Consider the following 25,836-nt stretch of genomic DNA (forward strand, 5'->3'; position numbering starts at 1 on the left):
CCTATCACCACTGGGTCAGCGGGGTCAGCAGCATGTTAACAGAGTGCTTTGTCACCCTCTGTCACTGAAGCCCAACTCCCTATTCAGGGCTGTTATTTCCATCTCATAACGAGGGGGACTCTGAGGCCCACAGAAGGGAAGTGTCCTGACACCCAGGGCTGTGCTGTTTCCATTATGACAGTGCAGCTGACTCAGAACCCCCAGAGGGGATTTCTCTTCCCCTTCCCTCCTCTGGGAAGGCAGGCTTGACAACTCAAAGCCCCTGAGGCCCCACAGCCCAGGGCCCAGGGAGGGCTGCAGGATGAGTCCTTACCTTCTCCTCCACACCCAAGCCCAGCATATGCTCACTAGGCTTTACTTCCTCCAGGAGGCCAGCCCTGCCCCATTGGGAGTTCCCTCCACCCAAGGAAGAAGGTTCCTGGGGCAGGGAGCTGTGCCCAACAGCCCCTCCCTCAAATGACTCAGTTCCAGGGTAGCCTGGGAGCTAATTTACTGACCCCACCATGTGTGTCAGGCCCCAAGCACTGGGCACAGGAGTACAGTACTAATGGAAATGAGCTCCCCTGCAGTGATGGTGGAAGTCCTGGTGGATGGTGCTTGATCCAGCTGGCAAGGGGGAGGGGGAGAAGTCAGAGAAAGCTTTCCAAAGGACACCTGAGCTACAACCTGTCATCAGGACAGAAATGGACCAGAGACCCAGAGTGGGGCAAACCCAATTCTATCAGTGGGGTAAGCTACTCATCCCACCAGCCAATGGCTCAGAAGGTGTTAAAGTCTAAAACTAGAGGAAACAATGCAAACACAGTTTATTCCCCAAACTCACCATCTTGGACTCCCCTGGGTAGATGAAGATCCTGTCCTCTAGGTGTATTCAGAGAAGCTCCTGGCAGCCAGGTGTCACAGGTGGTCTGTTGCCCAGCTTAACTATTTTAAGTTTTCAGAGCCATGTGGAGCCCTATGGCAATCCCATCCTCCCTGTTCCAAGCTGACCTAAGTGTTCCTCCGGTGCTACCAAGGCTCCTCTGGCTCCCTAGGCTCCTGGGAGCCTCTGCTCTTGCCTGGATCCCAAGCCTGACTTTCTTGGTTTACTCCGTCATTTTGCTGAAGCACATCCTCTAACAACTTTCCAAGAAGGTATGACTGGGTCCTGGTAATTTTCTGGGTCCCTGGAATTCTGAAAGTGTTTGTATTCTGCCTTTGCTTTTTTTTTTTTTTTTTTTTTTTGCCGTACGCGGGCCTCTTACTGTTGTGGCCTCTCCCATTGCGGAGCACAAGCTCCAGATGCGCAGGCTCAGCGGCCATGGCTCACTGGCCTAGCCGCGCCACGGCATGTGGGATCTTCCCAGACCGGGCACGAACCGGTGTCCCCTGCATCGGCAGGTGGACTCTCAACCACTGCGCCACCAGGGAAGCCCTGCCTTTGCTTTTGACTGATATTTTGGCTCAGAACTCTTTCTGACTGTTCTGTTCATTGTTTTTTGGCTGTAGCTGCTGCTGAAATCCAGTGCCCCTGTCATTCCCAGGCCTCTGGATTGGCTTCTGTTTGCCTTTTTTTCTCTCCAGAAGCCTCCAGGCTCTTCTGTTTCCTGTGTCTGAAGTTGTAGGTGAGGTTCCTTGGGGTGGGTCTGTCTTCATTTCTGGGTAGAGTCCTCCCTGGAGGCCATGCAACTCCTCACTCTCCAGTTATACCCTTATCCTGACACCCTTCTCCCAACTGCTCGAAGGAACCCAAGCCTGCCCCCTCCTGGCCGGAGACCTTGCCTAAGCTAACTCAGTCAACATGTGAGGGATGGAGGCGGGGGAAGGAGCAAGCTTAGAAAAAGGAAAAAGATTTTTATGCTATGTTTTTTTCATTCACCATGAAAAGAGCTTTTGTTGAGTCCCATATCTGTTCTTTTTTTTTTTTTTTTTTGTGGTACGCGAGCCTCTCACTGTTGTGGCCTCTCCCGTTGTGGAGCACAGGCTCCGGACGCGCAGGCTCAGCGGCCATGGCTCACGGGCCCAGCCGCTCCGCGGCATGTGGAATCTTCCCGGACCGGGGCACGAACCCGTGTCCCCTGCATTGGCAGGCGGACTCTCAACAACTGCGCCACCAGGGAAGCCCCCATATCTGTTCTTAACAAGATTTATTTTATATTTAATTCAAAAAACTTAATACATTTCACTGTGGCTCAAACAGTTCCCCTCTCTGAAGACAACCAATATTACTAGTTTCTTGTGGATCCTTCCAGAGATGTCGGGGTATTCTGTGCAAGTTCAAGCAAAAAAACAAAAACAAAAACATGTAAGACCAGAAATAACAAGTGCTGGCAAAAGAATGTGGAGAAAAGGGAACTGTTGTGTATTGTTGCCGGGATGTAAGCTGGTGTAGCCACTATGGAAAACAGTATGGAGGTTCCTCAAAAAATTAAAAATAAAACTACTATATGATCCAGCAATTCCACTTCTTGATATTTATCTGAAGATTTATCTGAAGAAAACAAAATCACTACCTCAGAAAGATATCTGCCTCCACCATGTTCACTGCAGCATTATTTACAATAGCCAAGACATGGAAACAACCTGTGTCCATCAATGAATAAATGGGTAAAGAAAGCTTATATATATATATATATAAAATATAGAATCTATATTATATAGAATCTATATATTATACAGAATATATTTATTATATATTCTATATACTATATAGAATACATGTTTAATTTATTATATATATTCTATATATTTTATATTTTCAGCCATAAAAAAAGAAATTCTGCCATTTGTAACAATGTGGATGGACCTTGAGGGCATTATGCCTAGTGAAATAAGTAGACAAAGAAAGACAAATACTGCTTGATCTCTCTTATACGTGGAATCTATGAAACAAAAAACAAAACCCAAACTCATAGATACAGAGAATAGATTAGTGGTTGCCAGAGGTGGCGGGACAGGAGGTGGTGGGAGATGGAGGCAAAATGAATGAAGGGTGTCAAAAGGTACAAACTTCCAGTTATAAGATACATAAGTCCTGGAGATGTCCTGTACAGCATGATGACTATAGTTAACAATACTGTATTGTAGGGCTTCCCTGGTGGCGCAGTGGTTAGGAATCCACCTGCCAACGCAGGGAACATGGGTTCGAGCCCTGGTCCAGGAAGATCCCACATGCTGTGGAGCAACTAAGCCCGTGCACCACAGCTACTGAGCCTGTGCTGTAGAGCCCGCAAGCCACAACTACTGAGCCCATGCTCCACAAGAGAAGCCACTGCAGTGAGAAGCCTGCGCACTGCAACAAAGAGTAGCCCCTGCTCGCCACAACCAGAGAAAAGCCCGCATGCAGCAACAAAGACCCAATGCAGCCAAAACAAAAAACAACAAAAAAACTGCATTGTATATTTGAAAGCTGCTAAGAGAATAGATCTTAAAAGTTCTCATCACAAGGAAAAAAACTTGTAACTCTGTGGTGATGGATATTAACTAAACTTATTGTGGTAATCCTTTCACAATATATACATATATCAAATCATGTTGTACACCTTGGACTAATACAATGTTATATGTCAGTTATATCTCACTTTAAATAAATGGATAAATAAAAATTATATAGATATATATGTTAAATCTTTCCTCTTCCCCTACTTTTCTTTACCCAAATGATAGCATACTCTACACTGTATCCTGCACCTGAAGTTTTCACATAAGATACCTCTATCTTTTTGTATCAGTCCTTGAAGAGCTGCCTTGTTCCTTGTGAGGGCTGCAGAGCAGTCTCTGCAAATATGCAGACTTTATGTAGCTAGCCCCCCAATGATGAACATTTAGATTGTTTTCAATTTTTTGCTTTATAATTTTTTGTGTGGGCATATTGGTAGGATCAGCCTAGTAATGGAACTGTTGTGTCAAAGGCATTCATTGTTCATAGCAACACTATTCATAATAGTCAAAAGATGGAAACAGGGGCTTCCCTGGTGGCGCAGTGGTTGAGAGTCTGCCTGCCGATGCAGGGGACATGGGTTTGTGCCCCGGTCTGGGAAGATCCCACATGCCGCAGAGTGGCTGGGCCCGTGAGCCATGGCCGCTGAGCGTGCCCGTCCGGAGCCTGTGCTCCACAATGGGAGAGGCCACAACAGTGAGAGGCCTGAGTACCGCAAAAAAAAAAAAAAAAAAAAAAAAGATGGAAACCCAAATATCCATCAACTGGATGAATGGATAAACAAATTGTAGCATATATGCACAATGGAATACTATTCAGCCATAAAAAGGAATGAAATGCTGATACATGCTACAAGGTAGATGAACCTCCAAAACGTTATATTAAGAAGTCATATACAGGACTCCCCTGGTGGTCCAGTGGCTAAGACTCCATGCTGCAAATGCAGGGAGCGCAGGTTCGATCCCTGGTCAGGGAACTAGATTCCAGATGCTGCAACTGAGAGTTCACATGCCACAACTAAGATCTGGTGCAGCCAAATAAATATTTAAAGAAGCCATACACAAAAGGTTGCATATTTTATGCTTCCATTCATATTAAATATCCAAAATAAGTAAATCCATAGAAAAAGAAGAGTAGCCCGTGCCCGCCTCAACTAGAGAAAGCCCACGTGCAGCAACAAAGACCCAATTCAGCCAAAAATAAATAAATAAATAAATTTATTTAAAAAAAAGAATGTTTTGGAACTAGACAGAGGTGGTGGTTGTACAACTTAGTGAATGTGCTGAATTGTTCACTTTAAAATGGTTAATTTTATATTATGTGAATTTCACCTAAATTTAAAGGGGGGGAGGGAATATACAATAATTTTGTAGATATTGTCCTACATGAAGGTTGCACCAGTCTATTTCCCCATCCTTTGACCATTGCAATTTTTTATTAAAGTTTTTAATCTTTACCTATAAGTAAAAAATATGCAAGTCTAGTTTGATTTCCATTTATCTTTTTTAAATTAATTAATTAATTTTTATTTATTTATTTATTTTTGGCTGCATTGGGTCTTCGTTGCTGTGCATGGGCTTTCTCTAGTTGAGGCGAGCGGGGGCTACTCTTCGTTGCCACACACAGGCTTCTCATTGCAGTAGCCTCTCCTGTTGTGGAGCACAGGCTCTAGGCGGGTGGGCCTCAGCAGCTGTGGCATGTGGGCCCAGCAGCTGTGGCTCGCGGGCTCTAGAGCACAGGCTCAGCAGTTGTGGCTCATGGGCTTAGTTGCTCTGAGGCATGTAGGATCTTCCCGGACCAGGGTTCGAACCCATGTCCCCTGCATTGTCAGGTGGATTCTTAACCACTGTGCCACCATGGAAGTCTCTGATTTCCATTTATCTTAATAGGAGAGGATAACCAACTTCTCACAGGTCTGAGAGACACTATTTGTAGTTCCTTTTCTGTAGATGGTCTTTTTGTATCTTGTGCCCAGTTTCCTACTGGGCCATTGGTCTTTTCCTTATTGATTATGAGAGCTCTTTATATATTAGGGAAATCAGCTCTTTATTTTGAAATGACTTGCCAGTACATTGTAGCCAGTTACAGTTTTATGTTTGTTTTGGTTTTTTTTTTTTTTTTTTTTTCCGGTACGCGGGCCTCTCACTGTTGTGGCCTCTCCCGTTGCAGAGCACAGGCTCCGGATGCGCAGGCTCAGCGGCCATGGCTCACGGGCCCAGCCGCTCCGTGGCATGTGGGATCTTCCCAGACCGGGGCATGAACCCGTGTCCCCTGCATCAACAGGCGGACTCTCAACCACTGTGCCACCAGGGAAGCCCTGTGTTTTGGTTTTGATGGTGGGTTTTTCCACCTAGACTTTTTATTTTTAATGTAAATAAATGTTTTTTTCTTATGGTTTCTGGGTTGGTGACATACTCAGAAGGACTTCTCTATTCTAAGATTTTACAATCTTCTCCCTTTGTTTCTTCAGTATTTTTATAGTTCACTTTAAAAAAAACATTTAAATCTTTGATCCACCTGAAAAATATATGTTCCAATAATTTCAATGGCTGACTCTTTGTTGAGAAACATCAGCAAGAAAGGAGCAACCAACCTGCTCCTGGACACTCTGATCATCCCTAGACTCATTTGAGGAGCTGTGTGCAGCTTTCTCATCTTTCTGCCTGAAACCAGATCTCAGCCAGAGATGGAGTCTGTTTGGATATTCCACTGGTCCTTAGGCTCCTCGCTTGCATCCTAGGCTCTGAAACTGCGCAGGACTGGGCTCCAATCCCAGTCTCCCAGGAAGTTCCTTTCTCTGGTTAAACCCTCATCACTCAGGTGTGAGACAGTGATGGAGGTGATGAGGGCCACTGCCCAGCAGGATTTCTCATCCTTTGTTCCAATTTGAGTAAAGGAAACTAAGGTTCTTGGGGACACTCACTACCTTATGACTTTGATCAAATCACTTTCTCTCTCCAAGCCTCAGATTCTTCATCTGTAAGGAGACAGTAACACCTACCCTGTAGGGCTGTCATGAGGATTAAGTAAATGTGCCCAGTCATAGTTAGTGTGCAACACAAAGACTCATAGTTCATTCAGACACTTTTTTTATTTGGCAAATATTATCGAGCACCTACTAATCCTGGGCACTGTTCTAGGTGTTGGGGATAGAGCAGGGGCAAAAATTTAATGACTGGTGGGGGGAAGACAATAAACAAATAAGCAAGTAAATATATGAATCAGGTAGTGATAAAAACAAAGAGAATGATGCAGGGTGGGGCCAACCAGGTATCAGGGGAGACCTTGATGTTAAGGTCTTGATGTTAAGGCCATGTAGTTCACCCAGTGATGGACATTTTAATAGGGAACATAACCTTACTATTTTTCATCAATCTGTTTTCTTGGTTAAGTCCTTTTTCCAAGAGGTCAAGGTTTTTATGGTTCTGTGGAATTGCCAAGTGTTCTTGTGGAGGTGGCCAGGTCTGAGAGTTGATGTAACCAGTGGCTCTGTGTTGTTGGCCTCATCAGGGCTGTGACAGATCTCAGAGTTGGGGGCACTTGCCTACGAACTGTTCTCCCAAGGGCTGGCTGCAGGGCCGCACATGGTTTTTATGTTCCACTGTGAGTGCTAGGGTGGCCATGGTGAGCCTACTACACAGGCCCAGTCCTCAGGGCGTGCACAGGAAGATGAACAAGAAAACCTTTCAATTTTGTGTGAGTTGGACTCTCAGGAGACAAGAAACCCAGGGTCTGGGGCACACAGAGGAGGGCTCAATTCTGCCTAGTTAGGGTGGGGTAGAGGGAAAGGGAGCAGGGAGCTCAAGCTGGGGCTAGATAACAGGCAGGCCACATCATCCATCATCAACTCTCAGCAACCCCAGCCCCCAAAGCCCGCCTCCTTTCTAATCCTCCCATCCAAAGTCCCAGGACAGGCTCTGATTGGACAGACTGGCGTCATGTGCTCATCCTGACTCAATCACAGTGGCCTAGAAGATACATTATGTTGGTAACAGCAGACAGGGGCTGATGCCAGAGAAGGCAAGTCTGCTGTGTATGGAGCCAGAAGTTGATTAGGAGTTGGGAATTTTCTCAGACTCATCAAGCTCTGACCCTCCTTCAACCTCTGGGCCTTTGCACACGCAATTCCCTCTTCTCAGAAAACTTTTCCCTCGCTCTACCAGGCTTTCCTCCAGGTCTCCGCTCAAATATCACCTCCTCCTAGTGGTCTCTTACTCTGCACAGGGCGCTCGCAGCCACAGACACAGCTCATCTGCTGACTGCCTAGTAGAATGTCGGTCTGGGCTCCCACTGCTAGGGCAGGGCCTGCGGGCCGGGACGCCTCGAGGAGCCCAGGCCCCCCAGGAGGCGCTCAAGAAACGTTTCAGAGGAAAGGGATGCCACTCAAACACACGCGCGCCCATGCACACACAGACCACACCCGCCCCCCGCCCGCTTTAAGGCCACAAGTTGGGGTACGCGTGGATCCCACCCACCTACAAACCCACCTGGCCGGAACTCACGGACACACCCCAGCCACAGACCACTCGGATCACGGTGCACATGCTCAAACACGCGTGCGCCCACACACGCTCGGTCACACGCAGGCCCTGTTCTCGGCTACAAACAGGGCACGCGCAAGCGCGCGGACAAAGCGATCAGCTCTGTCGTGGGCCCACCCGAAACCAGGCGCCCACTACGCGCACGCGCGGCCCCGAGTCCCCGCCCCCTCCGGGTCTCGCCCGTCAGGGGCGGGGCGCTCTGGGGGCGGGTCTGCGGCACCGCCCGGGAAGCTGCGCGAGGCTGGGCGGCCGCCACCACATCTTCCTACTTCTTTTCCTCCTCCGAGTCCAAGCGAGCCGAGCCGGGCCGGGGCCAAGCCGAGGGCTCCGAGGGCGCGGGCGGAGCGGGGCACAGAGTCATGGCGCACCAGACCGGCATCCACGGTGAGGGCGGATGGCTGACGGGCAGGGGGCCGAGGGTCAATGCTCGCGGCTGCGCCCCCTTGCTGGCTCTCGGCCCCTGTTTCCTCCCCGGCACCAGCCTGGGGAAGCTTCCTGTTCTCTTTTGCAGCCGCGGGTCGCCTGGGGTGGGCACATCTTGGTGGGATGCGCACTTACTGTGCATAGTTGAGGGTGGGCGTACATGTACGCACACAGCTGGGGTGGAAGTATCGGTGTTCGCATCTGGGGGTGGATGTGCCTGTGTGTGCCCATCTATGTATTTTTGTTCTTTTCTGGGGGTGGGTGTACCCGGATGTGCACATCTGAGGGAGTGTGCACGCATGTGCGTTTGTCTTGTGTGTACAGTCCTGTGTGTGCACATCTGGATCTGACTGCTTGTGTACATCCAGTGCACATGCACTAATGGCTGATTGGACACTGTCGCATGGAATCATCTTTAGACATCAGTGTTTCGTGACTGTGTGCACATGTCTGTGGGTGTCTGTGTGCGTGTGCACAAGTTGGGTGCATTTCAGTGTTCATTTGTTACCATGGATGCATGTATGGCTCGTATTGGTTTGTCTGTGTGAGGAGGGGGCCCTGACCTTGGGCTCCTCCTGGGACCCTCACAAACTAGGCTGGGAAAAACCTGGGACAGGTTTTTTTCTAAGTGGGATGTGGAGAGTCGCCAATCTGACCTTGACCTCTGATCTCCCTGCCATTTTCCACTCTGATCTCCTGAGTCTGCCCCAGCCAGTGCTGGAAGGCTCCTGCTCCAAGCTGGAGGCAGGGAAGAGGGTCCTGACCCTAGAGATTCTAGGCTAGCTCCCCCCACCCCAAGCTTCTCCAGCCCAGAGCATCACCCTCCTCCCGCAAGGGGCCGGTTTCCTCCTTATACAGGATGGGGAAGAAGCAGTGGCCAGGAGCCAGGTGTCCTGACCCTACCTGGGCCTCAGTGTCCTCCTGTGTCACTGGCCTGGGAGGGCTGCCTGGCCTGTGGGGAAGGCCCAGATAGCCCAGTGGTTTGGCTGTCAGCCACTCCTCCCACCACATCAGGATCCCCTGCCCTGGGCCATCACCATCAACCAGCCTGACCGCCTGGATCTCTGCTTGTGGTTGTGGCCGCTTGGTGGCTGGCCCTGAGAGGGTTTCCCTGGCCACACCCCACAGGACCAGAAAAGGCAGGGGCCTGGGTCTGGGCCAGCCATTCTCCAAGAAGAGCTGGAGGGGTGGCTTCATGACTCAGCCCCACAGAAGGGAACAGCCCCTCACCCAACCTGCCCCTTCCTTCCCCTTTGTCTGATCATTGCTGCTGCCTCCAACTGAGAGGGGATCAGAAGTTAGGGCTCCTCCTCCCCACTGTAGCCTGACCGGTCCTGTGGCCTGGGCCCTTCCTCACTCCCTCATTTCCCATATGCTGCGATGGGCCTGCCTAGGGGAATCTGAGGGCCGAGCCCCCCTCCCAGCCCTCCTTCTGCCTGGGAGCAGCCCACTCCTTCCCATTTCTGTCCTGAGGAGGCCGCAGGAGAGATCACCCTGGATGCCCAGGTGCCAGCCCTGACCTGGCCATAGGTGTGGATCTGCTGCCTCAGAGTTGGGCAGGGGAGGGACCTGTAACCTGAGGCTTACTGGGAGGGGGGTGGGAGGTAAGGCAGCGGGGGGTGGGAGTGGGGGACATGAATCTTTGATGATAGAGGCTCAGGTGTCCCAGGCCTGGCCTCTGGATTATTGATGGTAGCTGAGGAGGCATGGAGGGGGATGTCTCTTCCACTACTGGGGTGTCACTTTGTCCTGGTAACACTAGAAGGGGCGTGTCAGCCTCTCCCTTGGGAGAGGTCTGAGCAGGTGGAAGTGACAGCTCAGCACGGCCTGTCCCACCGTCATTACAGTAATAATAATTAATAATTTCTGGGACTTCCCTGACAGTCCAGTGGTTAAGACTTCACCTTCTGCTGCAGAGGGTGCAGGTTCATTCCCTGGTCGGGGAGCTAAGATCCCACATGCCTCAGGGCCAAAAAACCAAAACATAAAACAGAAACAATATTGTAACAAACTCAATAAATACTTTTAAAAAATGGTCCACATCAGAAAAAAATCTTAAAAAAATATTAGTAATTGTTATTAGGAGAGGCTCTAACCGTGTGAGGGGTATTAGCTCCATGTTATAGATGAGTTTGAGGTTCAGTGAGGTCAGAGGTCACAGATAGCTATGGGAAAGGTGGAGCCCCCGAGGTCAAGCTCTTCATCAGGGACCTGCTTGGGGTCCACTGAGGGGCAGCTCTGTCCTGGCCCAGTGGGGCTGTGTCTCCATGCCATGCTGCTCTCAGCCCCAAGGGCCTGCCGGGCTTAGCTGGGACCCTGCCCACCCAGTGGCCTTGGAGGGTGGTACACAGCATGAGGTCTCAGGCTCAGGGTCACCCTGCATGATGGGCACCTGAGGACATGACCAGAGTTTGTTTTCCTAAAGGCCCCCCCCACCCCGCCCTCGAGCTGCCGGGTCTGGGCCCTATAAATATTCTCTGACCTCAGCCGTCCAGCTGTGTTCCTGCAAAATTCTCCTGACCCCTGGGCAGCCCCAAGGTCATGCTGGCCTGGCCCTGTGCACCCAGAGACCCAAGTAGGTCCTTCCCAACTTGGACCTTGGTTTCCCTCTCTGAACCACCAGTGGATCTGTGACTTCCATGGTTCCCTAGCTCTGACCATGATCCTCACTTCTGCACTTGGGTCCTTGGTCACTGGCTGTCACCTTTCAGGTCTGTGGCTCAGGGACCAAGACAGGGTCTGTTTTGGGGAGACCTTGAGAGTCACTCCTCTTTCCAGCTGCCTGGGGGTGGAAGCTTATCGCCCCCTGGCAGGGCTGTGCCAGAGCTGGCCTGGCTCCCCAGGGCCTCTCAGGGTTAGGCAGCGTGGCTGGTGGGCTGGGGCTGGGTGTGCATGCATGTGTGTCAGTGTGTACCTCTATTTCTGTGTACACTTTGTACAGCCACTTGCCTGTACAAACATGTTAGCCATGCTCTGCATTTGCCTGTGTGTGAATTTATTAGCACCCTGGGGACCTTATCTGTGTGTGTGTGTCTGTGTGTTTGCACGTTTAAATGTGTGTGTCCATTTATGTTTGACCAGCTGAGTGGTGTGTTCATGTATGAGGGCGTTTGCATTTCTGTTCCTCTCTCTGTCACATAGTGTTTATGTGTTTCGTTCACACATGCTGGACTGAGTATGTACCCATTGGCACGTGCAACATGCAATGCATGCGTGTGTGTATGCGCGTACACGTGTGAGTAGATGTAGTGGGCAGTGCGCATTGGGAGCAGTTGTTCTTGTATTTCTGTCTGTGGACATGACGGTGCTGGGAGTGTCCCAGGCCAGCTCTGTGCTGGGCCTTCTTGGGGGGCAGGGGACAGGAGGGGGCCGTTCACTCTGGCTGGTTTGGCCTGTCCCAGAGCCCGCCCCGTTCTCGGGTGGGCTGTCCCATCCCCGTGTGCCCTGTCAACAGAGCCATCCCAGCCAGCAGGCTGCCCGCCTGCCACCTCTGCTGGCTAAATTTGGGAGCTTGTGTTCAGCGGCTGTCTCAGGTTCCCAGTCACATGGGGGGCCGTATTTAACCCAGCTCCCAGCTCCGCCACCAGACCCCCAGGACAGAGCGGGCCCTGAGTGTGTTCCTGCCCACCGTGCTCCCTCTGTCTGCTCATCCTCCACCATGTTTCTTGTTCTGGTAGCTACCGAGGAGCTGAAGGAGTTCTTTGCCAAGGCGCGGGCTGGTTCTGTGCGGCTCATCAAAGTCGTCATTGAGGACGGTGAGTGCTTCCTGCAGGCGAGGGTACAGGCTGGTGGCTGGACCCCGCTGCTTCTCTGGGAGGTGGGGGACATTGGCCTCCAGCCCCCTCAGGACCTCAGTTTCCCATCTGGAAATGGGAAGTGTCTTGTAGGAGAGCGTTGGAGGTGGGCATGGTCATTCTGCCTGTTACACTGAGCAGGAAGCTGAAGCTGGGGGGATATCAAGGAGAGCCCTCCCCGGGGGGTCCCGCCCAGCCTCCCCAGAGGCTCTGTAGTTGGCTGTTGGCCTAGTCAGGGGGCTGGGCTGGGTTAGGGGGTGGCAGGGGATGAGTAAGGCCAGGCACTGCCCCGTGTGGCTAGTGCCACTCACCTCCCTGTGTGATCGGCAAGCCTAGCCTCGCTTGGCCACTGGCTGGGGGAGATTCCTAAGGAGAAGCCAGGGCCCTGCCCTTGGGAAGTGCCCTCACAATGGGGAGAAGGGACTCGTGTCAGCCTCTTTGAGAGCAGGACTAGGGGAATCCGGGCTTGGCTAGGCCTTGACCTGGACCTGGGATTCCTGGGGCTTCCACAAGGGGAGGTGCTGGGGATATAGGGGTTGGGGGGCAGGTGAGCTTGAGCTGAGACCTGAAGTGGGGAGGGGCTTTGAGGAGGTAGAGGATTAGACTGAGGCCTGGGGGGACCTGGGGTAGAGGACAGCTGAGGGGCTGGCCCTGGAAGTAAAGGGTACAGACTCCAGGACTGGGGGTGGGCCGGGCCGCCACGAATCCTTCCAGCCCTTCTTGGTAGCCATGCAGTAGTGGGCCCTGCTGGGGGCTCCCCGAATGGGCTTGGTGCCCAGCTGACTTTTCACACATTGAATTGGGTCAAAGCAGAAATTCACCCCAGGCTTTAGGGCCAGAGTTGTGCTGGGCTTTGTCCAGGGTCCCCAAATTCAGATGCCCTCAGAGGCTGGGTCAGGGTCATTGGGGTAGGTCAGCCCCCTGGACCCCTCCAAAGAAGTAGACTCATGGACCCCAGTCCTCAGCCTTCCCTGTCGCCTCCCAGACAGGTCGTCCCTGTAGATGTTTACCAGGAGGAGTCTCTAGGTGAGCCCTTACCTGCATTCAGCATTACAGCTGTTGGGGCACCTGGGAGTGCCCAGGAGGGTCCAGGCCTCCTGACAGGCAGCCATTGCCCAGCTCCCACTGAGTGTGGCTTGATCTCCTGATTTTTCTAGAGAAGCCATGAATTCCACTTCTTATGTGAAACTTCCCAGTTTGAAAAATGTTGGCAACACATTAAACAACTTGGGCAGTGCTGTTGGGGTCCAGTCGGCCCATGACTGCTGGTTTTCAGCCTTGATCCCATCTGAGCTCTGGGAGGATAGGTGAGGAGGCCAAGGCCAGAGGGAGGTGGCCTGGCTTGTTGGGACTCCTGGACAGCCAGGCCCCTTGCCCCCATCAGGAGGGCCTGGTGGTCAGGTGCCGGTACCCCCTGGCCAGGCAGTGATTGTCCCCTTGCCCCAGTTCTTCCTCTAGCCTGGGCCTGTGCACATCTGGGCTGGTGTTCAGTGCCACACTGAGGCCCTGTGGGCTGATAGGTCAAATGTATGTCCAGCCTCGATACCCCATTCAGCCACTTGGCCCCAGGCATTTAGAGATTGGCTGCTTTTGATTTGTTACTTTTGGGGAAGCTGCATCTGGTGGGGGGCAGCAGGGTAGCTGTTTATACAGTGTCTGGTAAGAGCCCCTGTCTCCCTCTTGCCCATGTGCCTTTGCGCCTGCAGATTCCTGTGGCCTGAGGCTGTGATCCCACTTCCCATAGCACATTTGTTCTGAGAAGGGTGTTCTGGGGGGTCTGCTGGAGCCCCAGGCTGAGGGAGGAGGGGGCAGGAGGTAGCCCAGTGGGGCTGTGTGCTGAGGAGCTGTGCAGTGGGTCTGAGTGTGTGGGTGTCTGTGAGGGGTCGCGTTGTCGATGGCTGTGGGCATGTGGCTGTGTGTCTTGGTGCGGTTGCCTGTGCTGGGTCAGCTGTGGGCATGTTCTCGAGACCATTTCTGTGTGTGTGTGTGTGTGTGTAGAGGGAGCGACCTTGGGCTGGCGGCTGTGTGTCCTCATTCACTCATGACTGAGTCACACAGACAGCCTTCAGGGATGTGGTGGCTCCAGGGGACGGTGGGGTGGGTGGTCAGTGGGTCTGAGTCACCGCCAGAGGCCGAGGCCCACAGTCACAGGTGGGTGTGGGACATGGCTACTCCTTGGCTCACCTGGCCTCTGCCCCCAGAGCAGCTCGTGCTGGGTGCCTCGAGGGAGCTGGTGGGCTGCTGGGACCAGGACTATGATGGGGCCGTGCTGCCGCTGCTGGATGCCCAGCAGCCTTGCTACCTGCTCTACCGCTTGGACACGCAGAACGCCCAGGGCTTCGAGTGGCTCTTCCTCGCCTGGTCACCTGATAATTCCCCTGTGAGTCTTAGGGACCCCTGCCCAGCCCCCAGATTGGAGGAGGAGGGAAGCTGGGTCTGACTGAGATAACACAGCCCTGCCCCAAGGAGTCTGAACAGGGGAGACATCAGATCCTGCTCTAGAGGGTACGAGAGCAAGGGATGAGGTCCTGCGCTTGGGGCCTCGGGTCTCTGAGAGCCTCCCAGCCAGATCAGCCTGGCTCTGGGAGGCAGAGGTTGGGCTGGACAGCGGCTCCCCCTGCTGTCTGAGCCGCCCTACTGCAGCCTCGCCCCCTCTGCTGGGTGCTCTGCTGCGCCCTCTGCTGGGTGTGTGGGCACAATGAGGTGACCAGGTCCCCACCCAGAGGCTCCTGCCTGCTCCTGGACGGGCAGCCCTGCCTGGAGGGGTCTCATGGCTTGGCCCCCACCCTTCAGGTGCGGCTGAAGATGCTGTATGCAGCCACACGGGCCACAGTGAAGAAGGAGTTTGGGGGCGGCCACATCAAGGATGAGCTCTTCGGGACTGTGAAGGTAGGCCCCCTCCCCTGGGCGCCCCTCACCCCTTCAAGGCCAGGATCACTAGGTTGCGGTCATGGACCCACAGAGGGTGAGGTGTTATACAGGGTCACAGAGTAAGTGGGTGCCAGGCTTGGGGATGAGTAGGGAGGGCTGCAAGGGTCCAAGGTCTGCAAGCTGGGGTGCTTAGTGGGCTTCTGCCAGCCCACCCCAAGGTGCTCATTTGTGCCTCTACATCCACCGGCCAGGATGACCTCTCCTTTGCTGGGTACCAGAAGCACCTGTCATCCTGTGCGGCGCCCGCCCCGCTGACCTCAGCCGAGAGAGAACTTCAGCAGATCCGTATTAACGAGGTGGGTGCGCTGGACAGGGTGGGCAGAAGTCCTGGCCCGAGGCCCTCGAGGTCACATCAGGCTCTGCTGGCCAAGCCTGTGCTACCCAGGTGGGCTAAACCCTGGTTTGTGCAGGTGAGGGCCTCACTCAATGTTCATCTGTCCCCAGGTGAAGACAGAGATCAGTGTGGAGAGCAAACACCAGACCCTGCAGGGCCTGGCCTTCCCTCTGCAGCCTCAGGCCCAGCGGGCACTTCAGCAGCTCAGGCAGAAGACAATCAACTACATCCAGCTGGTGGGTGCCCGTTCCCTGTCCCAGGCACACACTCAGGGTGTGCTGCACCTCCACCCTGCTCCTGCGCACACGCATGAGCTCACTTCAGCTCACCCACGTACTGGTGGGAACACGCTGCCCTCCATCCCTGCCTGTTCCCTACAGTCGCCACGTGTGGTGGCTGCACTCTGTTCCCCTGCCCTGCCCTGCCCTGCCCGGCTCACCCACAGGGACTCCTGTGAGACACTGTCCCTCAATCCGCCCTCCACGCTGCGTACACACATCACCCCTGGGTTCACCCCTCAGCCCTGAGCCCCTTCCTGTCCCAGACTCCCTCAGCCCCCTGACCACCCCCTTTCCCCAGCCAGGGTCCCTCTGCCCCAGTGGTCCAGCCTGCCCCCTTTCAAGCAGAATGGGTCCTCAGCTCTGAGGATAGGCTGGCCCAAGGGTGATGCCTCCTTGAGGTGAAGGCCCTCGCCACTGTCCTGTCCATTGTCCTTGCTGGGACTTGCTCCTCTAGCAGAGTGTTCAAAGGGGCAGAGTTGGGGCAGCGCCCAGGAGTGGCCTCTTCATAGGGACCCGCATGGCAGGATGGGGGAGGGGAGCCCCGGGAGAGGGAGATGACAGCAGGTTCCCACCTCAGGGAATTCTTGTTGGCGAGGGTGGGCCTGGGCCCTCCCCCGCGTGGTGCCCTCACGTCTCCCCCTGCCCCTCGGCAGAAGCTGGACCTGGAGCGGGAGACCATCGAACTGGTGCACACAGAGCCAACGGACGTGGCCCAGCTGCCATCACGGGTGCCCCGAGATGCCGCCCGCTACCACTTCTTCCTCTACAAGCACACCCATGAGGGTGACCCCCTGGAGTCTGTGGGTGAGTGGCCACAGCAGGGCTCCCGCGCTGGCCCACAGCTGGGTGGGCCGCCTGCAGGGGCCATGGGGCAGCGGGAGTCCCAGGCCCGCTGCGGCTCACCTCCCTGTTCTCCGCAGTGTTCATCTACTCGATGCCCGGCTACAAGTGCAGCATCAAGGAGCGCATGCTGTACTCCAGCTGCAAGAGCCGCCTCCTCGATTCCGTGGAGCAGGACTTCCAGCTGGAGATCGCCAAGAAGGTGGGCACCCATTCCCTAGGGCCTCGCCTCCCAGGGCCCTGTCACCCCACCCTCCACGTGGGGCATCAGGGTCCCGTGACAATGGCAGAGCAGGGGCATTGTTGCCCTGTTGGTTGGATGGGGAGACTGAGGCCCAGGAGATAGTGTGCATAGCCCAGGCCGCCCAGGTAACTGATGTCTTGGAGAAGCCCCAGCTCTGACACCCATGTCTCTCCTTTTCCTGGGTCTGAAAGGCAGGTAGGGGGTGACAAGGCCTGCAGGGCAGCAGGCCCTAGGCTCTGTGCTCCTGGAGGTGCGTTTCAGGTGGGGATCTGAGAGGACACCCCAGGGCTAGAGTGAGAGAGATCAGGGGGGTGCCCCAGGAGTGGGGGGTGACCAAGGGTGGTGTGTGTTAGGGCCCTCCACCCTTGGAGTGACCGACCACTGCCTTGCCCTGCACAGATTGAGATTGGCGACGGGGCGGAGCTGACGGCCAGCTTCCTCTATGACGAGGTGCACCCCAAGCAGCACGCCTTCAAGCAGGCCTTCGCCAAGCCCAAGGGCCCCGGGGGCAAGCGGGGCCACAAGCGCCTCATCCGTGGCCCTGGCGAGAATGGGGACGACAGCTAGGTGGCGGGACCCGAGCCCTGCTGGCATGTGGAACTGTGGGGCTGCCCCTACCCCACCCCGACCCCATCCCCGCGGCCACCTCCCTCCTTCCCAGCCTGGGATCTGGGGTGACCTCCTGTGGGCAGGAGGGCCGGTGAGTGAACATTCTTGCAGCTTCCGAGGACCACTGGGCTGGCATTTTGCGACCCTCCCCCCCGCTGTTCCTGCCTCTCTTCCATGTGCCCAGGGCATCTGGGGACCCTGCCCAGCTGGTTCAAGGGGCTGGGTGGGGGGCCTGGCATGAACCTGGCCCCCAGGGGAACTGAGACTAGGGTCCCAGCATGGCCCAGAAGCCTTTGGCCACAAGGGGTGTGGTCATTCGGGGCTGGGGCAGGGGGTCATTGCAGGACGAGATGGTTGAATGCTGTATTTTTTAAAGAATAAAATATTTTTAAATCAACAGCTGAGTCTGGCCCTGAGGGGCCATCTCTGGCACCGGGAATGGGGAAGCCCTGAGCATAGAACTGTCCCCTCCCAATGCAGAAGGGGCCTGTTGGCCTGCTAGGTGGAGCCCCAGCCCTCCCGGCTGCAGATGTGTGGGAGAACCTGTGTTCCTGTGTATGAGGGCACAGCGTGAAGAGGCCGGCTTGTCGATGGGAGCTCCATCCAAGAGGCAGGCACACCTCTGTTGTGATATAGGGGATCTGGGTGGATTCATCTTCTGTGGCTGCTGTAACAAAGTACCACAAACTTAGTGGCTTAAAACCACACATTTATTCTCTCACGGTTCTTAAGTCTGAAATGAGTCTTACAGGGCTAACGTCACAGTTTTAGCAGGGCTGTTTCCTTCTGGAGGCCTCAGGGGAATCCATTTCCTCACCTTTTCCACCTTCTAGAGGCCGGTTGCGTTCCTTGGCTTGTGGCCCCTCCATCTTCAAAGCCAGCGGCATAGCATCTTCTCTCTGATTCTGCTTCCCTCTGCTTCCGTGGTCATATGGCCATCAGTAGTCAAATCCCCTCTGCCTCTGTCTTACAAGGACACTGTGATTGTATTCAGATAATCCAGAATACTCTGCCCATCTCAAGATCCTTAGCTTAATCCCACCTGCAAAGTCTCTATCACGTAAGGGAACATATTCACAGGTTCCGGGAATTAGGACATGGACCTCCTTGGGGGCCTGCCACACTGAGTAAGATCTGTCCACTAGGTTTCCCGGCTGCTGTGGGGCTGAGGCATGGTGGCTGTTTCCGTGGACCTCTGGATCTTGGTGTCTCCAGCCCGTGTGTGCATGTGCAGACTTCACCGTCAGCTCATTGGCCCTCTCTTGGGTACCTGCGTTCTGCCCCGAAGGGCCTGGGTTTCTGGTCCCAGGGAGTCTGGGAGAATCTCCCTCAGGCTTGGGATTCAGCAGGAACCAGAACTTCATTCTCTGCCTCTGAGAAGTGGGTGGAAGACCCCTCCCATCCTGGGTGGGAGTTGTACAGGGGTGGGGACATGTGGGGCTGATGATGGATTCAGCTGCTGGATGGGCACCGTCCTTTTTCTTGAGAGTGCATCTTGGGCTGGGACTCAGGGCAGTCCCCATCCCTGGGGCCTCTCTCAGCCCCTACTAAAGCCCTTATTTATTTATTTTTTAAATTTATTTATTTATTTATTTTTGGCTGCATTGGGTGTTCGTTGCTGCGCGCAGGCTTTCTCTTGTTGCGGCGGGCAGGGGCTACTCTTTGTTGCGGTGCATGGGCTTCTCACTGCAGTGGCTTCTCTTGTTGCACGGGCTTAGTTGCTCCAAGGCATATGGGATCTTCCTGGACCAGGGCTCAAACCCATGTCCCCTGCATTGGCAGGTGGATTCTTAACCACTGCACCACCAGGGAAGTCCTAAAGCCCTTAGAATTGTAGGGAGGAGAGCTGGAACCCTAGCCAGAACCCAGAGAAGGAGACCTGTCCTTTCTCACCCCGAACACTGGTTCTCAGGTGAGCAGGAAGACAATGCCATCGCCCTCAGACTGCTAAACCACCTGGGCCTGTGCACCAGCTGGACGCCTGGCAGCTTGGTGCCTGCCTGCCATGACACCCATCCAGACGTGGGCACAGAGAAGCACAGAGAAGCTTCCCCCTTCCAGCAGAAGCCCTATTTGTTCTGTCATTCACTCATTCATTTAACCATCACTCAGAAACACTCTCTGTGCCTGCCCAGGGCTGAGTGCTGGAGACCCATGGATTCAGCAAATATTGAGCACCTACTCTGTGCCGGGTAGGGCTCTGGGGACACAGACAAAGAGATCCTTGCCCTCAAGTAGCTGACATTCCAGCGGAAGAATAAGAGAATATACAAGAAACCATGAAAAATCAGTATTACGGTGTGTTAGCAGGTAAAAACTGTTAAGGACAAATTACGTAAAAGAGCTCAGGAATACCCAATCTGGGGTAGGGGGTTTATAAGAATGTCAGAGAAGGCCTCATTGAGACGGTGATGTGTGAGCAGAGACGTAAAGGTGGTGAGGGAGGGGGCTATGTGAGTATCTGGAAAAAGCTTCAAGACAGAGGGAATGGGGACTCCCTGGTGGACCAGTGGTTAAGACTCCATGTTCCCAATGCAGGGGGCCCAGGATTGATCCCTGGTCAGGGAACTAGATCCCTCATGCTGCAACTAAAAGATCCCACACGCCACAACGAAGATCCTGTGTGCCGCAACTAAGACCCAGCGCGGCTAAATAAACAAACATAGCATATTCAAAGGCCCTGGGGCAGGAGAGTACATGGGTGTGTTCAAGCCACAGCTAGAAGGCCAATGGCCGGAGACTGGTCAGGGAGGCAGTGGGAGGGCAGCAGATACCATAGGACCTTGCTGGCTATGATGTAGACTGGCTTTGACCCCAGAAAGGGCCATAGAGGCGTCTGAGCAGAGGAGGGACCTAATGTGACCTAAGGGTCTAATGAGAATAAGCTTTGGGGCTTGAGAGCAGAATCAGGACAACCCTGAGGAGGCGATGACTGCACTGGTCTAGGCAAGAGGTGATGGCGGCTCAGACCAGGCTGGTGGACGTGAAGGTGGGGGGCAACGGGCAGATTCTGAACCTGGAGCCAGCAGGACTTGCTGAGGGTCCCGGGTCACCTTGAGGCTTTGGGCCTGAGTGATCTGTTACGATTACCTGGGTCAGAAGGATCATGTGAGAAGAGCCTCAGGGGAGGATGAGCCAGGAGGTCTCAGCTGGTCCAGCCATGGGGTTTGTTCTCTGATGGTGTGTTGGGAATGCAGAGGAGGCCCTGCTTCTAGAGGAAGTGGCAGCTACAGTGGGGCAGGTGAGCCTGGGCAAGGCCAGTGCTGCCCTCCGACCCTGTATGCCAGGCCCGGCATGGCACACAGCCCTGGGGATGGGGCTGCAGGGCAGGAAAGGGCAGTGTGGGAGCTGCTGGCCTGAGAGTGCTGCCTGGGGGCAGGGGCTGAGCAGGCCCTGGCATGGGTGTCAGCAGCCCACCCAGGTCTGGCACTGCCCCTAATTCCACTCTCTCACTGACCTTAGACTGGGCTCTGGGTGGTTGTTTCTCCCCAGACTTCTCAGAGGACCAGTGTGAGGCCCATGTGGGATGTGGCAGATTCTTAGGACAGGCTGTGGAGAAGAGGGGTGGGGGGGAGAGTGGAAAGAGGAAGAGGTGAAGGGGCCGGCTGCCACCTGACTATGCAAATGGCCTCTGACTCATTGCATCCCCCCCCCCAACACCCCTGCCCTGGGCATGGGGTGGGGGAAGGAAGGGGGCTAGGTTATTGCGAAATTCTCACTTCCTCTGTTCCCCAAGCCATCACCACGGCAAGGGGCTGTGAGTGCGAAGCATCCTTCCCTGCAGCTGCTGCCTAGTCTGCCAGCCAGACCCTCTGGAGAAGCCCCCATTCCCTGTCATGGTAGGACAGCAGCCCTCAGTCCCCAGGGAAGGGGACAGTGGGAAGTGGTAGGGAGAAAGGTGGGTTTGGTGGCTGCAATGGTGAAAGGGACAGTCACCCAGGTGACCCTGGGGAAACTCACTGAACCCTGAAGACATCAGAGCAGAAGACCTTCTCTGAGCCATGAGACACAAACCCATTGCTTGGGTGAGGAGGCTGGGGCCTAGGGCTGCGCTCAGTGGTGGTGCTGGGCTGTGAGCAAGGGGAGCACCCAGGCTGGGCCCTGTCTGCCCTTTGCTGCCCAACCTCCCCTCCAATCCGTTCTGACCCACAGCAGGTTGAGTGCTTGGGCTGGGTGAGGTGGGCAGATGGGGAAAGAGCTGGGCAGTGCCCACCCTGGCCAGGGCCCTGGGTGGTAGACAGCCTGAGCCCCAGCAGGAGACCCTCATTCCCACCTCTCGGCCAAACAGAGAGGGAGGGCTGGGGGAAGCCTGGTAGAAAGCAGAGGGAGATTTTAAGGGGGCTGGAGGGAAGGGAAGATGCCCCCTCGCTCAGGAGGAAAGAGAAACCTCTGAGGAACGGAAGGGGAGAGTCAGGGAGAGCCTGGGGGGCCTGTTGACCACCTACCTGGCTCTCCTATCCAGTTGGGGTTTGGTTGAGTGAAAGCTCTAGATCATGAGTCTGGATTCCAGGTCTCAGAACCAGTTCTGATTCCCCGTTCTGAGTCAAAGGCTGGGCCTCAGACCCGAGTCCAAGTTCCCTTTGGGCCTTGGAGGTGGGATAGGCACTGGGCAGAGAAACAGGAACCTTCCTGGAGGGCTGGGAGCCCTGCAGGAGACCCCGGCGGGGGGGCAGGAGAGGTGGAGCTGGGGCCGTGCCCTCACACGGTGCCCACCCCACAGGGCCCCTGCCGTGCCCGGCACCCCCTTTCTCTCCTGGTGCAGGCAGTGGCACTGGCTGCAGCCCTGGCCCAGGGCACCCTGCCTGCTTTCCTGCCCTGTGAACTCCAGCCCCACGGCCTGGTGAACTGCAACTGGTTGTTCCTGAAGTCCGTGCCACACTTCTCGGCCGCGGCGCCGCGGGCCAATGTCACCAGCCTCTCTTTGCTCTCCAACCGCATCCACCACCTGCATGACTCTGACTTCGCCCACCTGTCCAGCCTGCGGATCCTCAACCTCAAGTGGAACTGCCCGCCGGCCGGCCTCAGCCCCATGCACTTCCCCTGCCACATGACCATCGAGCCCAACACCTTCCTGGCCGTGCCCACCCTCGAGGAGCTGCACCTGAGCTACAACGGCATCACGACCGTGCCCGCCCTGCCCGGGTCCCTCGTGTCCCTGTCGCTGAGCCACACTAACATCCTGGTGCTAGACCCCACCCACTTCGCCGGCCTACACGCCCTGCGCTTTCTGTACGTAGACGGCAACTGCTACTACAAGAACCCCTGCCACCGGGCACTGGAGGTGGCCCCGGGCGCCCTCCTTGGCCTGGGCAACCTCACGCACCTGTCGCTCAAGTACAACAACCTCACAGAGGTGCCCCGCCTCCTGCCCCCCAGCCTGGAGACCCTGCTGTTGTCCTATAACCACATTGTCACCCTGGCGCCCAAGGACCTGGCCAATCTGACCGCCCTGCGCGTGCTCGACGTGGGTGGGAACTGCCGCCGCTGTGACCATGCCCGCAACCCCTGCATGGAGTGTCCAAAGCACTTCCCCAAGCTGCACCCCGACACCTTCAGCCACCTGAGCCGCCTCGAAGGCCTGGTGTTGAAGGACAGTTCTCTCTACAGACTGGACAACAGATGGTTCCGTGGCCTGGGCAGGCTCCAAGTGCTAGACCTGAGTGAGAACTTCCTCTATGACTGCATCACCAAGACCACGGCCTTCTGGGGCCTGGCCCGGCTGCGCAGACTCAACCTGTCCTTCAATTACCACAAGAAGGTGTCCTTCGCCCACCTGCACCTGGCGCCCTCCTTCAAGGGCCTGCTCTCCCTGAAGGAGCTGGACATGCACGGCATCTTCTTCCGCTCGCTCAGCGAGACCACGCTTCAGCCGCTGACCCACCTGCCCATGCTCCAGATTCTGCGTCTGCAGATGAACTTCATCAACCAGGCCCAGCTCAGCATCTTCGGGGCCTTCCCGGACCTGCTCTATGTGGACCTGTCGGACAACCGCATCAGTGGAGCTGCAAGGCCGGCAGCCACCTTGGGGGAGGCGGACAGTGGGCCGAAGTTCTGGCTGCCGTCCAGGGACCTCGCTCCAGGCCCACTGGACACCCTCAGCTTGGAGGACTTCATGCTAAGCTGCAAGAACTTCAGCTTCACCTTGGACCTGTCACGGAACAACCTGGTGACGATCCAGCCAGAGATGTTTGCCCGCCTCTCGCGCCTCCAGTGCCTGCGCCTGAGCCACAACAGCATCTCGCAGGCGGTCAACGGCTCCCAGTTCGTGCCGCTGACCAGCCTGCGGGTTCTGGACCTGTCCCACAACAAGCTGGACCTATACCATGGGAGCTCGTTCACGGAGCTGCCGCGACTGGAGGCGCTGGACCTCAGCTACAACAGCCAGCCTTTCAGCATGCAGGGCGTGGGCCACAATCTCAGCTTCGTGGCCCAGCTGCGCTCCCTGCGCTACCTCAGCCTGGCGCACAACGACATCCATAGCCGTGTGTCCCAGCAGCTCTGCAGCGCCTCACTACAGGCCCTGGATTTCAGTGGCAATGCCCTGAGCCAGATGTGGGCTGAGGGAGACCTCTATCTCCGCTTCTTCCAAGGCCTGAGAAGCCTGGTCCTGCTGGACCTGTCCCAGAACCGCCTGCATACCCTCCTGCCATGCACTCTGGACAACCTCCCCAAGAGCCTGAAGCTGCTGCGTCTCCGTGACAATAACCTGGGCTTCTTCAACTGGAGCAGCCTGGCCCTCCTGCCCCAGCTGGAAACACTGGACCTGGCGGGAAACCAGCTGAAGGCCCTGAGCAACGGCAGCCTGCCATCTGGTACCCGGCTCCGTAAGCTGGACCTCAGCAGCAACAGCATTGGCTTCGTGACCCCCGGCTTCTTTGTTCTCGCCAAGCGGCTGGAAGAGCTCAACCTCAGTGCCAACGCCCTCAAGACGGTGGAGCCCTCCTGGTTTGGCTCCCTAGCGGGCACCCTGAAAATCCTAGACGTGAGCACCAACCCGTTGCACTGTGCCTGTGGGGCAGCCTTCGTGGATTTCCTGCTTCAGGTGCAGGCTGCCGTGCCCGGGCTGCCCAGCCGAGTCAAGTGTGGCAGTCCGGGCCAGCTCCAGGGCCGCAGCATCTTCGCACAGGACCTGCGCCTCTGCCTGGACGAGGCCCTCTCCTGGGACTGTTTTGGCCTCTCCCTGATGGTGGTGGCCCTGGGCCTGGCTGTGCCCATGCTGCACCACCTCTGCGGCTGGGACCTCTGGTACTGCTTCCACCTGTGCCTGGCCTGGCTGCCCCGGTGGGGGCAGCAGCGGGGCGCAGACGCCCTGTTCTACGATGCCTTCGTGGTCTTCGACAAGACGCAGAGCGCAGTGGCCGACTGGGTGTACAACGAGCTGCGGGTGCAGCTGGAGGAGCGCCGTGGGCGCTGGGCACTCCGCCTGTGCCTGGAGGAGCGTGACTGGCTACCTGGCAAGACGCTCTTTGAGAACCTGTGGGCCTCGGTCTACAGCAGCCGCAAGACCCTGTTTGTGCTGGCCCACACGGACCGGGTCAGCGGCCTCTTGCGTGCCAGCTTCCTGCTGGCCCAGCAGCGCCTGCTGGAGGACCACAAGGATGTGGTGGTCCTGGTGATCCTGCGCCCCGACGCCTACCGCTCCCGCTACGTGCGGCTGCGCCAGCGCCTGTGCCGCCAGAGCGTTCTCCTCTGGCCCCACCAGCCCAGTGGCCAGGGCAGCTTCTGGGCCCAGCTGGGCACAGCCCTGACCAGGGACAACCGCCATTTCTACAACCGGAACTTCTGCCGGGGCCCCACGACAGCCGAATAGCACAGAGCAACAGCCCAGCACGCCTCATCCCCCCACCTCGACTTGCCTTTCTGCCTGGGATGCCCCAACCTGCCTTGCTCTGCAAGACCACTTCTCTGGCTCCCTCTCCCCCGCTGGCATAGAGCAGGCGCTTAATAAATGCTACCGGAGGGCCAACAGCTAACCCTGAGCTCACTGGAGGTGGGAGTGGGAGGAAAAGGGGACAGTGCTCCAGGCCTTCCTAAAATGAAGGGGAGCAAGAGGTGATTTGGGGGTAATTGTCATGGAGAAAGAGGGAGGGCCCACGGGGCATGGGTCCGCAGGGGAGGGAAGATGCTAAGGGCAGTTGTGTTCACTGGCATCTTTTCAGGGGAGTCTGAGGAAGGTCACCGAGTGCGGCCTTGGTCTTTCCCAGAGGCAGGCTGGGTCTTCTGCCCCTGTCAACCCCTCCCCAGATGCCCAGGCCTGCCGAGCTCAGCATTCCTCTGGAACTGGTCTCAGGATCTGCCTCCCTCACCAGATGGAACTGAAGCTGCCTCAAGGGCAGAGAACCTGCAGGCCCCCTTCATTTCTGACTGGCGCCAGATTCCTTGGAGGCGGCGGCCCTGGGGAATGTTCATTCCTAAAGAGAT

The 25,836-nt window shown here is 55.9% G+C and overlaps 2 protein-coding genes across 2 annotated transcripts; both read left to right on the top strand.

Annotated features, from left to right (window-relative positions):
* The first annotated feature begins 8,156 nt into the window (after positions 1-8,156).
* Positions 8,157-17,812, top strand: TWF2 (twinfilin actin binding protein 2). The gene is made up of 9 exons (XM_082638495.1): positions 8,157-8,343; positions 12,060-12,137; positions 14,378-14,556; positions 14,970-15,065; positions 15,299-15,403; positions 15,552-15,677; positions 16,376-16,526; positions 16,643-16,764; positions 17,206-17,812. Exons 1-9 carry the CDS (start codon positions 8,319-8,321, stop codon positions 17,371-17,373), a joined length of 1,050 nt encoding a protein of 349 aa, XP_082494621.1. The 5' UTR covers positions 8,157-8,318; the 3' UTR covers positions 17,374-17,812.
* A 2,559-nt stretch (positions 17,813-20,371) lies between these two features.
* TLR9 (toll like receptor 9) lies at positions 20,372-25,340 on the top strand (the record flags this gene model as incomplete). Its single annotated transcript, XM_082637698.1, has 3 exons — positions 20,372-20,463; positions 21,185-21,254; positions 22,136-25,340. The coding sequence occupies 3 exons, from the start codon at positions 20,372-20,374 to the stop codon at positions 25,223-25,225; spliced, it is 3,252 nt and encodes a 1,083-aa protein (XP_082493824.1). The 3' UTR covers positions 25,226-25,340.
* Positions 25,341-25,836: the final 496 nt, after the last annotated feature.

This window comes from Mesoplodon mirus, assembly GCF_964341445.2.
Source record: "Mesoplodon mirus genome assembly, chromosome: 12".
NCBI lineage: Eukaryota > Metazoa > Chordata > Mammalia > Artiodactyla > Ziphiidae > Mesoplodon > Mesoplodon mirus.